The 14,287-nt window shown below is 36.8% G+C and overlaps 1 protein-coding gene across 7 annotated transcripts in view; it reads right to left on the minus strand.

Annotated features, from left to right (window-relative positions):
* Positions 1–14,287, minus strand: part of ZFYVE16 (zinc finger FYVE-type containing 16) — a 60,377-nt gene that overhangs the window by 17,344 nt on the left and 28,746 nt on the right. For all 7 annotated transcript variants that reach the window (XM_006065097.4, XM_025292276.3, XM_006065100.4 and 4 more), the window contains 8 exons: positions 13,471–13,846; positions 12,154–12,276; positions 8,300–8,455; positions 6,707–6,931; positions 4,114–4,196; positions 3,044–3,148; positions 2,529–2,676; positions 1,840–1,920 (listed from right to left, as the gene is read on the minus strand). In XM_006065097.4, the coding sequence (XP_006065159.1) occupies positions 1,840–1,920; positions 2,529–2,676; positions 3,044–3,148; positions 4,114–4,196; positions 6,707–6,931; positions 8,300–8,455; positions 12,154–12,276; positions 13,471–13,846 (1,297 nt within the window). The remainder of the gene's footprint in view (positions 1–1,839; positions 1,921–2,528; positions 2,677–3,043; positions 3,149–4,113; positions 4,197–6,706; positions 6,932–8,299; positions 8,456–12,153; positions 12,277–13,470; positions 13,847–14,287) is intronic.

Here is a 14,287-nt window from a genome sequence, read left to right on the forward strand (position 1 = left end):
CAAAGACTTGTACCAATCTGGAGAATATTTATAAGAAAAATGGCAGAATTGTGATTAAAAACAGCAAGCTTTGTGTCATTTTAACTTTCCTAGTTCCCTCCCCTCCTTTCCAGTTTAGCATTAGCCTTAAAAACCAACAGTCAGCAATCATAGTAAAAACCAGCAGCTTGGTATACACTGGAGAAGGCAAAGGGGGCTAGAACTCCTTCAAAATTTCATTACTGGAGAACTGTCATTTTTTTGACTGGTCAGGTGGTTTCTGGAAGACTCTTCCCTAGGAGACTCTATCAGTTCAGTTCAGTCGCTCAGTCGTGTCCGACTCTTTGCGACCCCATGAATCGGAGCACGCCAGGCCTCCCTGTTCATCACCAACTCCCAGAGTTCACTCAAATTCACGTCCATCGAGTCAGTGATGCCATCCAACCATCTCATTCTCTCTCGTCCCCTTCTCCTTCTGCCTCCAATCCCTCCCAGCATCAGAGTCTTTTCCAAGGAGTCAACTCTTCACATGAAGTGGCCAAAGTACTGGACTTTCAGCTTTAGCATCATTCCTTCCAAAGAACACCCAGGGCTGATCTCCTTTAGAATGGACTGGTTGGATCTCCTTGCAGTCCAAGGGACTCTCAGGAGTCTTCTCCAACACCACAGTTCAAAAGCATCAATTCTTTGGCACTCAGCCTTCTTCACAGTCCAACTCTCATATCCATACATGACCACTGGAAAAACCATAGCCTTGACTAGACGGACCTTTGTTGGCAAAGTAATGTCTCTGCTTTTGAATATGCTATCTAGGTTGGTCATAACTTTTCTTCCAAGGAGTAAGCGTCTTTTAATTTCATGGCTGCAGACACCATCTGCAGTGATTTTGGAGCCCAAAAAAATAAAGTCTGACACTGTTTCCCCATCTATTTCCTATGAAGTGATGGGACCAGATGCCATGATCTTCGTTTTCTGAATGTTGAGCTTTAAGCCAACTTTTTCACTCTCCTCTTTCATTAAGAGGCTTTTTAGTTCCTCTTCACTGTCTGCCATAAGGGTGGTGTTATCTGCATATCTGAGGTGATTGATATTTCTCCTGGCAATCTTGATTCCAGCTTGTGCTTCTTCCAGCCCAGGGTTTCTCATCATGTACTCTGCACATAAGTTAAATAAGCAGGGTGACAATATACAGCCTTGACGTACTCCTTTTCCTATCTGGAACCAGTCTGTTCAAAATTTCATTACTGTCATTTTTTAGACTGGTCAGGTGGTTTCTGGAAGACTCCTCCCTAGGAGACTCTGTATACAATGTCTTTATTTGACTGGACTCTTAAGCTTGCCCAGTGAAAAATAAGTCTTTTCTCAGGGAACATCTGTCAAAAACAATTAGTGGCCAGTGATCAACATCATAGCTGCCTGTGGCAGCAGATAATAGTAGAGGCAAACAATAGGCCAAGCAAATACTTACAGGAAAATCTGGGGAATGAGATGTCCATAAGTACTTTAAAAGGCTCTAACATATATCTGGGAGTTCAGGAGGCCTCATGCATGTGCAATACTGAGTGCACGCCCAGGGTGTGTGTATGCTAAGACCAGACCTGAGAAGACCCTAAGCTCTCACCTCAGACTGACCTTCAGGCTATAAACAAACAAGAAATGCAGGTTAAGGCAGAGTTGTCAGGCTTGAGGTAGACCCAAATATTAGTCATGTTCTAATTCTTGGCTGAGTGATGATTCACGTAAGTTTGAGGTATTATGCTTTGTAACTTATATATATTCTTTTGTAAGTATCAAATACATTTTTAAAAGCAGATAGAAAACATATTTACATTAAAGCAATCTTAAAGAAGAAACTCATACCTTCAACTATGCTGGACTTAGCAAGAAATCCTGAAGATGCTTTTAGAGCTCCATTGAATACCACAAAGCTTGCACCTGTCACTGATTTTTAAAAAAAAAAACACAATAATAATTATGTTTTAAACTGCTCTTTTTATGGTATATGATATTTGTTAAATGCATGGTCAGAGAAGTTCCGCCATGCCACATAGTGCACCCAATGGAAAAAAAAGTGGAAGAAAGGTGTGTGTATGGAGGGGTACTGTTTAAATATACACACAAGCAAGAAGTCTCTGAAAGGATATACCAAAAATTGATAATGTTGGTTTTGTTGCCTGTAGGGAGTGGAAAAGGGTAGTTTTATAAATCATTCTTACACTTATCTACCCTGTGCTTCCTGCTAATAGGCATTGCAGCAGAGCTTGCAAAACACTCTGGCAAAAACACTCCAGAGAACCCACTATCTGAGACACACTAAACCTGAAGACATCAAAATAAATACTGTACTCCAAGTCTTTAAACCTAATGTTGCCCAACACACACAAATTAGAAGCAATTTTTTTCTGTTTCTATAGCTAAATATTTAAAGCATACTGTTTCATCATCATCAATTCAGCAAATAAGTAAAACATCTATATATATTTCCTCTTTGAAAGGAATTCTATTTTTTAAGATGGTTTTATGGATTAACACTAGGAACCAATACTCACCTTTTCTAGGATGGCCAGTAGCACTGTTGGCCTGTGTCTGATAAACTCCATCATTCTGTATACAGACCAGATGAGAATCTGCTTCTGTACTGAAACTGGCTCCAATGCTAATGACATGCTCATTAGAAGAATTTATCACTTTCATTACCTAGGGAAAAAATACTCATTTAGAGACATTTTTAACATTTTATGCCTTTATTAGTTACAATAATTCAAAGAGTCATATTTCTGACCACCTTTATCAAGCTTTTAGTCTGGACAACTCCCTGAGAATGAGTCAGAAACAAATGTTTTAAGATAAAATTACCTCAATTAAAAAACAGATAAAAATAGTAAGAAAAAGAAAAAATAGGATTAAACATATCCTCTACTAGGAAACAAATCTTAAATTTCAACAATAACTTTTTCCTGCCATTATATATTAGTCCAATTCAGAACAAGAAATTTAACACACTTCTAAAGAAATCTAATGTTCAATATTATTTTCAAAACTTGAATAAAGTAATTACACTTACATCACTGTATTTTTTCCGAGGTATTTTTATGCAGCTCTTCCCCATTTCCATATGAATCAACAGCTGATCTATATTATGCAAGGTATACTGGTAATTTCGAAGGTCCTACATAAAACAATGATATTTCATAAAACTCAAACTACTATCCATGAACATTTACCCATTCATTAAATCCTTTTTTTAAAGAGTATCTGTCATTTTTAAACTTGTTATACATAACTATCAAAATGCCATCCAGAAAGCAATGCCAACTTCACAAACAAACTAATCCTTCCAGCTACTTTATAATAATATAAAAAATATTCTCAGGAAGAACTCTGTAGTATTTGAGGGTGTTCTAATCTTTTCTTTGGGGCTTCCCTGGTGGCTCAGATGGTAAAGAATCTTCCTTCAATGTGGGAGACCTGGGTTCAATCCCTGGGTTGGGAAGATCCCATGGAGAAGGAACTGGATACCCAGTATTCTTGCCTGGAGAATTCCATGGAAAGAGGAGCCTGGCAGGCTACAGTCCATGGGGTCACAGGGTCAGACATGACTGAGTGACTAACACTTTCACTCCTCTTTCCAGTTACAGATCTTCCAAAATAGGTCTTCTAACTGAACATTTATAAATAAAAGCAAGTCCACTGAAATACTTTTCTATAATAAAAGGTAAACACAAAATTAGAGAAATTAGAGGTACAAGGGAACCAGAAATCATCTAATCCAATAGTTCCTAGTAAAAATGAGATGACTTAGGCCAGTTTGCTCAAAATTACCAAACTGAATGACTATACTTTTACTAAAACTTCAACAACTGTGTAAACCTCACATTACCTAAATGTGTAAGCACTGCAGCTGAATGAATGAATCATAGGCAATCTAAATCAGGTATACATGAAGACATGTGTTCTAAAAGCACTTCATCAAGAAAGCTCATTATGTTAAATAAATTAGGATTTATTATAAATGAACTTTCATTATACCAAATATGCCAAATTAAAATAGAAAAAAATAAATATATAAATTTGCTAAATTAATTTGTTAAGTAACAATATAAGAATACTTAATAAAATAGTTCAATTACTCACAACAAGTAAGTTCATAATCGTGTGTCCTATTTCTCCAAAAAGAGGTTTTCGGCCTCTGATACTTGTTAAAGGAGCAGGATATGCTATATATAAGAATAGAAAACTGGTTACCATCAACAAAAACCAAAAGAAGCCTTGAATTTATTACTGTTAATTCTCATTTTTCAAAATTTATGAATAAATACCACTTATTCGGATCTTTGGGGAGAGTAAGAGGTGACATTAACACGTACTGGGTATGTACTAGATGCTACATTGAACTGGGACCTCTATATACAGTTTCCTATTTAAATCGCATTAACAACCCAATTAGGCAAGTGTATCTACTTTACAAATGGGAAGTAGACAGAGGTTAATAATCCTGTGGTTTCTAAGCTAATAACTAGTAAAAGAGATATGTAACCAGGATTGCTCAATTCCAAAGCACTTAATCTTTTCATCATACATGTTGTTTACAAACATTATAATGTCTGGAAAATTACCATAACTGGCTGGACCTCTATAAAATTCTCATAATTTAAAAAGAAACATTCTGAAAATTTAAAACAAAGTATGAAGAATTCAAGGTTTTTAAGGCAATTGTAAATAATGTTCAATTGTGTTCATTTATGGTGATATAGTTCTTGGATCAGCATGATAAAAGGAACATGTAGGAAGACAGTGCAAGGAAGTGACGTGGAATCTGTCACCTAACTACTCTTCTCTTTCTCTAGGACGCTATAAACACTGCACACCAACAGAGAAAAGTACCTCGGTGGCAATGCATCAGGACTTCTGGAAGAAAAGGAAAGTAAGAACAGGAAGATAAGACTATTTCTATGATGGTAAAAATCAGACATGTTAAACTGGGAATTTCAGTCCTCAGCTTAAATAAACCTCCAACTCACATCTTTGCTACATACAAACATATTTTTTTAGTTTTAAAAAATGACAACTAAGCTATTTGGATGACAGAGAATACAGAAAAAATGTAAGTTAGTGGTAAAACACATTAAAATGGGAAACAGTATGATTAAGGTAAAGGCTGACTTTTTTACTTCATTTTATATGAATAGGGAGCATCCAATGCAACTTGATAGAGGTAATTTTACCTAAAAAATTAATCTTCAAAAGGTTATGACTTAGAATGACATTCTGTCAGTTACAAAGGGACTTCATAAAACATCTAATTCAACATTTAATGATATTCCAAATAGTCTCAACATAAAAGTGCAGGAAATTCCTATTGGAAAATCACTAATTTCAGACAGTTTTCAGTCTTTAATCTTGGGACTCTAACTTTTGCCATGAACTTCTCCATAGGTATATTATCTCTACAACAAAATAATCACACACATACACACACACCCCACAATTTCAAATTCTAGTCTAAAGTGGCATGAACACCAGTAACATCAAAATGCTGGTCTATCTAAAATCCAGCAAAACACAAACAACTCAGAAAACAGAGACTAATTAACTTCTGTGTATAACTGGTAATTTTTCTCATTACCACTAAACAGCTGTCATAGCTTTCCAGCTCCAACCTGATATTTTGAGAAGTCTTTCAAAATATTACTCTGTGATTTCCCTATTTTCAGTATAAGAAAACCAGATTTAGTATACAGAAGTGATACTGGCAAAAATACTGGCCAAATTTATAGATTATTATGTTCCATAATGATTTAAGATTAGCCAGTATTTTGACCTAACTTTCCTAAAATAACATTCAAATATTAGTATCAGAGACAAAACATGAGCCTGAATGGATGAAACACGTGGCTCAGAATGCTATCTCTTAAGCTCTTTGGTTCACAGTACAAAACCTGAGATGAAAGTTAATTTTTCACTTCTTACAACACAATTTAATAGTATCACATATTTAAATCTTAAATGGTAAGAACCACCCCCTCAAATTAGAGTTTAATACATTTGCCAAATAGATTTAAATGTATGTCTCTTTCACGGAATTTGTCCATTTTGAAATAGTAATGGTCACTTTTATAACTTCTCTACATTTAATTTTTCTCCAAGAAAATATCCATTCAATTAGAAGCAAATGCCTAAATTTCCCTTATATGTGATATACTTTACATGCAATAAATAAATTATTCTTTTCTGTGAGGGATAAAGAAAGGTGTGAATTCAAAAAAGTTTAACACAGAAATTATTTTAGCTTAGAGATAACCTTAGAAATATACATAAGCCTTGACCATTACTTCACAGTCATTTATGTCTGTCATTATAGTATGTACAAATTGGGGTGGGGCACAATGATTTATCTTCTTAATATATAAGCAACATAACAAAATGAACTCCTTAACAGTAAATACTTTCAAGAAAACTTTTCAAGGTTTTCTGTGTTTTGTTTTGAAGTTCAAAAAAAATTTTAAAGTAAGTTAATAATATAATAATTAGGAACATCTACATACTCATAACATATCAAGGTTGTCTAGACTAATCTTATACCAGAGGAGGGCTGTTTTAGAATTTTAAAAGTACATCAAAACAAAAGTAGTCCCATTAATACATTAAAAATTCATTTTAATGATATGTGAAATTCTTATTTACAGTCAGTATATGAACCTATATAATTTATTACTCTAAAACTTACCTTTATATTCTGCACCCAATCTCAACATTAAACGCATAGGAAAAACCTTTGCCCACGGAATCTCTAGCTTCTGGATAAGAATTCCACAAAGAAAAGGATTACTTGGTAATAGGAGATCGTCAAGTTTCTGAAAAGTAGGTGTAATAAATAAAAATCCTCCATGATCCTTGCTGCTGAGAAAACTCTCAGTAAAGGTAATACTGTCCAAGTTTTCTATGTATTTTCCTAGAAATAAAATCATTAATAAAAAGACTTTAAATTGTTTTCAAGTGGCATTCTGAGTCTCAATGTCCCAATATAAACTTTCTTAAAGAAAAGCAATATATTTTCCTTACTTTCACTCTTAAAGAAGCATTAAATACCTTGTGTGCACAAAGTTCAGTTATTTCTGAGGACTGGAAATTGTAGACAAAAATTTGCGAATGTTTCTAACCAGAGGTGTTTTTAAATTTTTCTCCTTACTTCAAGGTCAAGTGAGTCATCATGTTCCCCAAATCTTATACAGCCTTTCCATGGTTTTAGTTACCTCTGGTCAACTATGGTCCAAAAATATTAACTGGAAAATTACATAATCTCTTGCCATCCTGCTCTGCCCCAGTGGGATGTGAACCACACCATGGATCATCTGTCCAGCATGTTCACACTGTATATGCTACAGGCCATCAGTCACTCAGCAGCAGTCTCCGTTATTAGATCAACTGTTACAGTCACTGTGCTTGTGTTCAGGTAACGCTTATTTTTCTTAATATTGGCCCCAAGGCACAAGAGAAGTGATGTTGGTAATTCGGATGTTCTCTTACTCTGCCTAATTTATAAATTAAGCTTCTTAATAGATATGCATGAAAAAATAGTATGTGTGTGGCTTTCCCAGTAGCTCAGCTGGTAAAGAATCCGCCTGCAATGCAGGAGACCCTGGTTCAATTCCTGGGTTGGGAAGCCCTCCTGTGAAGGGATAGGATAGGGTACCCACTCCAGTATTCTTACATGTCTCTGGTGGCTCAGACAGTAAAAAATCCGCCTGCAATACAGAAGACCTGAGTTTATTCCCAGGGTTGGGAAGATCCCCTGGAGGAAGGCATCACAACCCACTCTAGTATTCTTGCCTGGACAACCTCCTTGGACAGAGGAGCCTGGTAGGCTGCAGGCCATGGGGTCATAAAGAGTCGGACACGACTGAGCAACTAAGCACAGCACACATATATATATATTATACATATACATATATGCTATTTTTCATATAGTATATATCTACTACAGAAAAATAGTACAATAGGGTTCGGTACCATTTCCAGTTTTAGGCAGCCACTGGGGTCTTGGAACTTATCCCCTGCAGATAAAGGGGGACTACTGTGTAGACACATAAAAAGATCAAGAAAGTAAATATATTTTACCTTTTAAAATAGAAAAAAAAAACAATGAAGACACTAGTAAAATGCTAGATTTAAGGAGACTAAAAATGATAACTAAGCTCTTTTAGGTAATGAGTAATCTCATCATAAAATAAACCTTTAGTACAGTTAGCACTGCTAAAAGCAAAAATGCCCCTCATTTATCCATCCCCTGGCCTGAACAGTTAAAAATAAAATACTGTACCTTTCAGAGCATCCTTATAAATGGTGATAAACAGTCTGAAGATGTCCTTAGGAATAGTATCTTCATTTGGCAAACATAACAATAGAATAATAATTTCTGCCTGTCCCAAGCCATGCAATCCATTGGTTGAGAAGTACCAGTATTTGTCTGAGGAATCTTAAGTGACAAAAGCATACAACTATAAATGTCAACTTCTAGTTGTCCTTTGCATGAAGCACAACTTTTCAAACTCCTTATTTCCCCAATGTTCTCACAAAACTTAAACTGAATTGTGTAAGATGACTTGTGTAACTATGTAAGATTACTTCAATAGTTTTGGCCTCAGGTCAAATAACAGGGAGGGAACAGAGCCCCGCCCATCATCAGAAAATTGGATTAAAGATTTACTGAGCATGGAACCGCCCTCAAAACAAGATCCAGTTTCCCCCTTAGTCAGTCTCTCCCATCAGGAAGCTGGCATAAGCCTCTTATCCTTCTCCACCAGAGGCAGACAGAATGAAAACCACAATCACAGAAAATTAACCAATCTGATCACATGGACAAGAGCCTTGTCTAACTCAATGAAACTATGAGACATGCCCTGTAGGGCTGCCCAAGACGGACAGGTCATGGTGGAGAGGTCTGACAAAAGGTGGTCCACTGGAACTCCCCCGGTCGGTAGGTGCCCAATACGCTACTGGAGATCAGCGGAGATATAACTCCAGAAAGAAAAGAAGAGACGGAGCCAAAGCAGAAGCAACATCCAGTTGTAGATGTGACTGGTGACAGAAGTAAACTCCTATGCTATAAAGAGCAATATTAAAACCAATACAATATTGTAAAGTAATTAGCCTCTAATTAAAATAAATAAATTAAAAAAAATAAATAAAGAGTAATATTCCAAGGAACCTGGAATGTTAAGTCCATGAATCAAGGCAAATTGGAAGTGGTCAAACAGGAGATGGCAAGAGTGAACATTGACATTTTAGTAATCAGTGAACTGAAATGGACTGGAATGGGTGAATTTAACTCAGATGACCATTACATCTACTATTGTGGGCAAGAATCCCTTAGAAGAAATGGAGTAGCCATCACAGTCAACAAAAGAATCCAAAATGCAGTACTTGCATGCAATCTCAAAAACGACAGAATGATCTCTGTTTTCAAGGCAAACCATTCAATATCCCAGTAATCCAAGTCTATGACTGGGGCAGTAATGCTAACGAAGCTGAAGTTGTACAGTTCTATGAAAACCTACAAGACCTTCTAGAACTAACACCCATAAAAAATGTCCTTTTCATTAGAGGGGACTGGAATGCAAAAGTAGGAAGTCAAGAAATACCTGGAGTACCAGGCAAATTTGGCCTTGGAGGACAGAATGAAGCAGGGCTAATAGAGTTTTGCCAAGAAAACGCACTGGTCATAGCAAACACCCTCTTCCAACAAGACAAAAGACGACTCTAAACATGGACATCACCAGATGGTCAACACCAAAATCAGATTGATTATATTCTTTGCAGCCAAAGATGGAGAAGCTCTATACAGACAGCAAAAACAAGACAGGGAGCTGACTGTGGCTCAGATCAGACCTTATTGCCAAATTGAAGAAAGTAGGGAAAACCACTAGACCATTCAGATATGACCTAAATCAAATCCCTTATGATTATACAGTGGAAGTGACAAATAGATTCAAGGGATTAGATCTGACAGACAGAGTGCGTGACACTGAACAGGAGGCAGTGATAAAGACCATCCCCAAGAAAAAGAAATGCAAAAAGGCAAAATGGTTGTCTGAGGAGGCCTTATAAATACCCGAGAAAAGAAGAGAAGCAAAAGGCAAAGGAGAAAAGGAAAGATACAAGCATCTGAATGCAGAGTTCCAAAGAACAGGAAGGAGAGATAAGAAAGCCTTCCTCAGTGATCAATGCAAAGAAATACAGGAAAACAATAGAATGGGAAAGACTAGAGATCTCTTCAAGAAAATTAGAGATACCAAGGGAGCATTTCATGGCAAGATGGGTTCAATAAAGGACAGAAATGGTATGGACCTAACAGAAGCAGAAGATATTAAGAGGTGGCAAGAATACACAGAAGAACTATGCAAAAAAGATCTTCACGACCCAGATAATCATGATGGTGTGATCACTCACCTAGAGCCAGATATCCTGGAATGCGAAGTCAAGTGGGCCTGAGGAAGCATCACTATGAACAAAGCTAGTGGAGGTGATGGAATTTCAGTTGAGATATTTCAAACCCTAAAAGATGATGCTATGAAAGTGCTGCATTCAATATGCCAGTAAATTTGGAAAACTCAGCAGTGGCCACAGGACTGGAAAAGGTCAATTTTCATTCTAATCCCAAAGAAATCCAACACCGAAGAATGCTTAAACTACCACACAATTGCACTCATTTCAAACACTAGCAAACTAATGCTCAAAATTCTCCAAGCCAGTCTTCAACAGTACATGAACCATGAACTTCCAGATGTTCAAGGTGGATTTAGAAAAGGCAGAGGAACCAGAGATCAAATTGCCAACATCCGCTGGATCATCGAAAAAGCAGGAGAGTTCCAAAAAAACATCTATTTCTGCTTTATTGACTATGCCAAAGCCTTTGACTGTGTGGATCACAATAAATTGTGGAAAATTCTGAAAGAGATGGGAATAACCAGACCACCCAACCTGCCTCCTGGGAAATCTGTATGCAGGTCAAGAAGCAACAGTTAGAACTGGACATGGAACAACAGACTGGTTCCAAATCGGGAAAGGAGTACATCAAGGCTGTATACTGTCACCCTGCTTATTTAACTTATATGCAGAGTACATCATGCAAAATGCTGGGCTGGATGAAGCACAAGCTGGAATAAAGATTGCTGGGAGAAATATCAATAACCTCAGATATGCAGATGACACCACCCTTATGGCAGAAAGTGAAGAGGAACTAAAGAGCCTCTTAATGAAAGTGAAAGAGGAGAGTGAAAAAGTTGGCTTAAAACTCAACATTCAGAAAACTAAGATCATGGCATGTCATCCCATCACTTCATGGCAAATAGATGGGAAAACAATAGAAACAGTGACAGACTTTATTTTGGGGGGCTCCAAAATCACTGCAGATGGTAACTGCAGCCATTAAATTAAAAGATGCTTGCTCCTTGGAAGAAAAGTTATGACCAACCTAGACAGCATACTAAAAAGCAGAGATATTACTTTGCCGACAAATGTCCGTCTAGTCAAAGCTATGGTTTTTCCAGTAGTCATGTATGGATGTAAGAGCTGGACTATAAAGAAAGTTGAGCACTGAAGAATTGATGCTTTTGAACTGTGGTGTTGGAGAAGACTCTTGCGAGTCCCTCGGACAGCAAGGAAATCCAACCAGTCCATCCTAAAGGAAATCAGTCCTGAAAATTCATTGGAAGAACTGATGCTGAAGTTGAAATTCCAATACTTTGGCCACCTAATGCAAAGAGCTGATTCTTTTGAAAAGACCCTGATGCTGGGAAAGATTGATGGTGGGAGGAGAAGGGGATGACAGAGGATGAGATGGTTGGATGGCGTCACTGACTCAATGGACGTGAGTTTGAGTAGGCTCTGGGAGTTGGTGATGGACAGGGAGGCCTGGCATGCTGCAGTCCATGAGGTCGCAAGAGTCAGACATGACCCAGAGACTGAACTGAGTAAAAATCTTTAAAATATTACTTCAAAAATCACTGCATGTAAAACTGCAAAATTTATTTATATAATATTTGACTAAAAAAATCAATATCCAATACTGCTTATTTTTTTACAGTTGCCAATCAAAATTTAACCTGACAATGAAATTAATTATTCAGAAATCCTGCTTACCAATTAGGCAAAGAAAAATAAATCGTTACTTACAAAATGCTAACTTGACATTCACAAGTAGATTAGCATTTAAGACAAATGTAACAGGACAAGAACCTTCGCCTTCAAGAAGCAAAATGATCTGTTCATGAGATGGGTGTTCTTCTACTACAGGCACTAAAACATGAAAATAACATATTAATTAGAATAAACATGTCTCCTATTAAATATGCCTATCACAAAAAAGCCACATTTATAAATCCACCAATGACTTGATCACAGTTAAAAAGCAAAAACACATCTCATGAAATCAATCAACCACCAGACAACTGTTATACACTGCTAATTTTTACTTTTCAATTTATGTGAATATATTAATATTAGAATACATATAAATTCTGATCAATTATATATATAGTCTATGCACAAATATGTTGATTAAATAGCATACTGATGTAATTTCAGCACCTTTAAGCTTTTAAGACAGTTTTCTAAAGTGGACTCCAATCTGCCAGCCACTCCAATTATAAATTCTGAAATTTGCAACTCTAAAAGTAGTCTAGACCCAAATTGTATATACTGCTTGCTGTGATGTGCCTTAGGTCAGAGATAAGTGGCTAAGAAAGAGCTTGACAATCAACAGGAAAATACACCAATGGCATGCAAAGGACAGGGCTTACAGCATTGTTTTGCCACCATCACTAGGATCATGAAATAGCTCCTACTTACAGAACAGAGATCCTAGGCTTCATGCTACTACACTATCAGGCACAGAACGTAATCATTTCATGTGGGATGCAGTGTAACGCCTGCAGTTACATGGATGTATTCTTAGGGAACTATTCCAAGGTGGGAGATAGCCACAGAATCTTCAGCTTAGAAAGGTCCTTGGAGACCACCTAAATTATCTTCTTTTACAAAGGAAGCTGAGGCCCAGAAGATTAAATTATACTTCAAGTCATAGGTATATTATGTAGCAGACGAGGAACTAAAATTTCTATTTCTGTCATCCAATCCAATATTCTTTTCTTTAGGCACTATGCATCTTAAAAAAAAAAAAATGATATGGAGTAAAAACTAATACAAGACTTAAAGTCTATGAATTTCTCTGTTGTACCGGACTTTAAATTAGGGACCCAGATACATGAATCACATTCAAATCAACTCAAGAGGTCAGATATTTTTAGAACTGCTTTTATACAGTAAGACTTTTTGCAAACTAGTGTTCCATGCCATCATACATATTTCAACCACAGTAAGTTTAATAAAATACATTTCACATATCAGAGACAAAATTCATCAATATATTCTTCTTTAAAAAAAACAACAACAACAAAACTCCTTTTTAAATGTAAATAACTGCTATCCTACCTGCTCCCTTTTCTCCAGATGTAACCAGAAGAGGGGGCAAGCTGTCCTCATCATCAGGTAGAAGACTAATCTTATTGCAAACATTATTATCAATACTACACAATAACCTATAGTCTGAAGTACTAGCAACAGGTAAACTGCTGTTAACCAAGACATCAGTAGGACCTGATGGTTCCTCGGTTTCTGCAAAAACATCATCATCTAGTGTAAAAGAAGCAGATGTAGGCAACTCCTCAGTTCCTGTGTTTGTTGGCAGTTTTTCCACAGGTGGAACCTGAGAAGTAGGACTTCGAATTATCTCATTTCTTGTATCTTCTGTCTCACTGTTTGGTTTTTCCACTGGAGTAGAATGGGCATGATCCACTGTGTTTACCATCTGTGAAATATGAAGGAAAAAGCCCAAATCAGTTCAGGGTCTCTGCTCAAATGTGAAATATTGATTGTAGACAGTCAAAGATATCTTTTGAAAAAGAATAAATAAAATCAAAATGGGCTCAGAAATTCTTTAGAAGCCAAATTTCCCAAGAAACGGTACCATCTTGCTTCTAAATTCAAGAACACAGGTTTAGCTTTACTATATGCTCAGGTAAGTATGACTTTAATTTTATAGACTGGAAAAAGGAGGCAAGGAGAACTTCAGGATCCTATTCCATACCACAAAGTGAGCATGCTTATTAGTGCAACCCAAGGCACTTCTCCTAATAGACGAAAAAGCCTGGCTGGGAGGTGGCAAGGGAGAGGAAAAGGGAAGAAGGCAGAGAGGGGAGTGGTTAGGAAGCAAAATGGTAGATATATTCCACAACAGTAGCCATCTGGA

Source organism: Bubalus bubalis, chromosome 9 (genome assembly GCF_019923935.1).
Source record: "Bubalus bubalis isolate 160015118507 breed Murrah chromosome 9, NDDB_SH_1, whole genome shotgun sequence".
In the NCBI taxonomy this organism is placed as follows: Eukaryota; Metazoa; Chordata; class Mammalia; order Artiodactyla; family Bovidae; genus Bubalus; species Bubalus bubalis.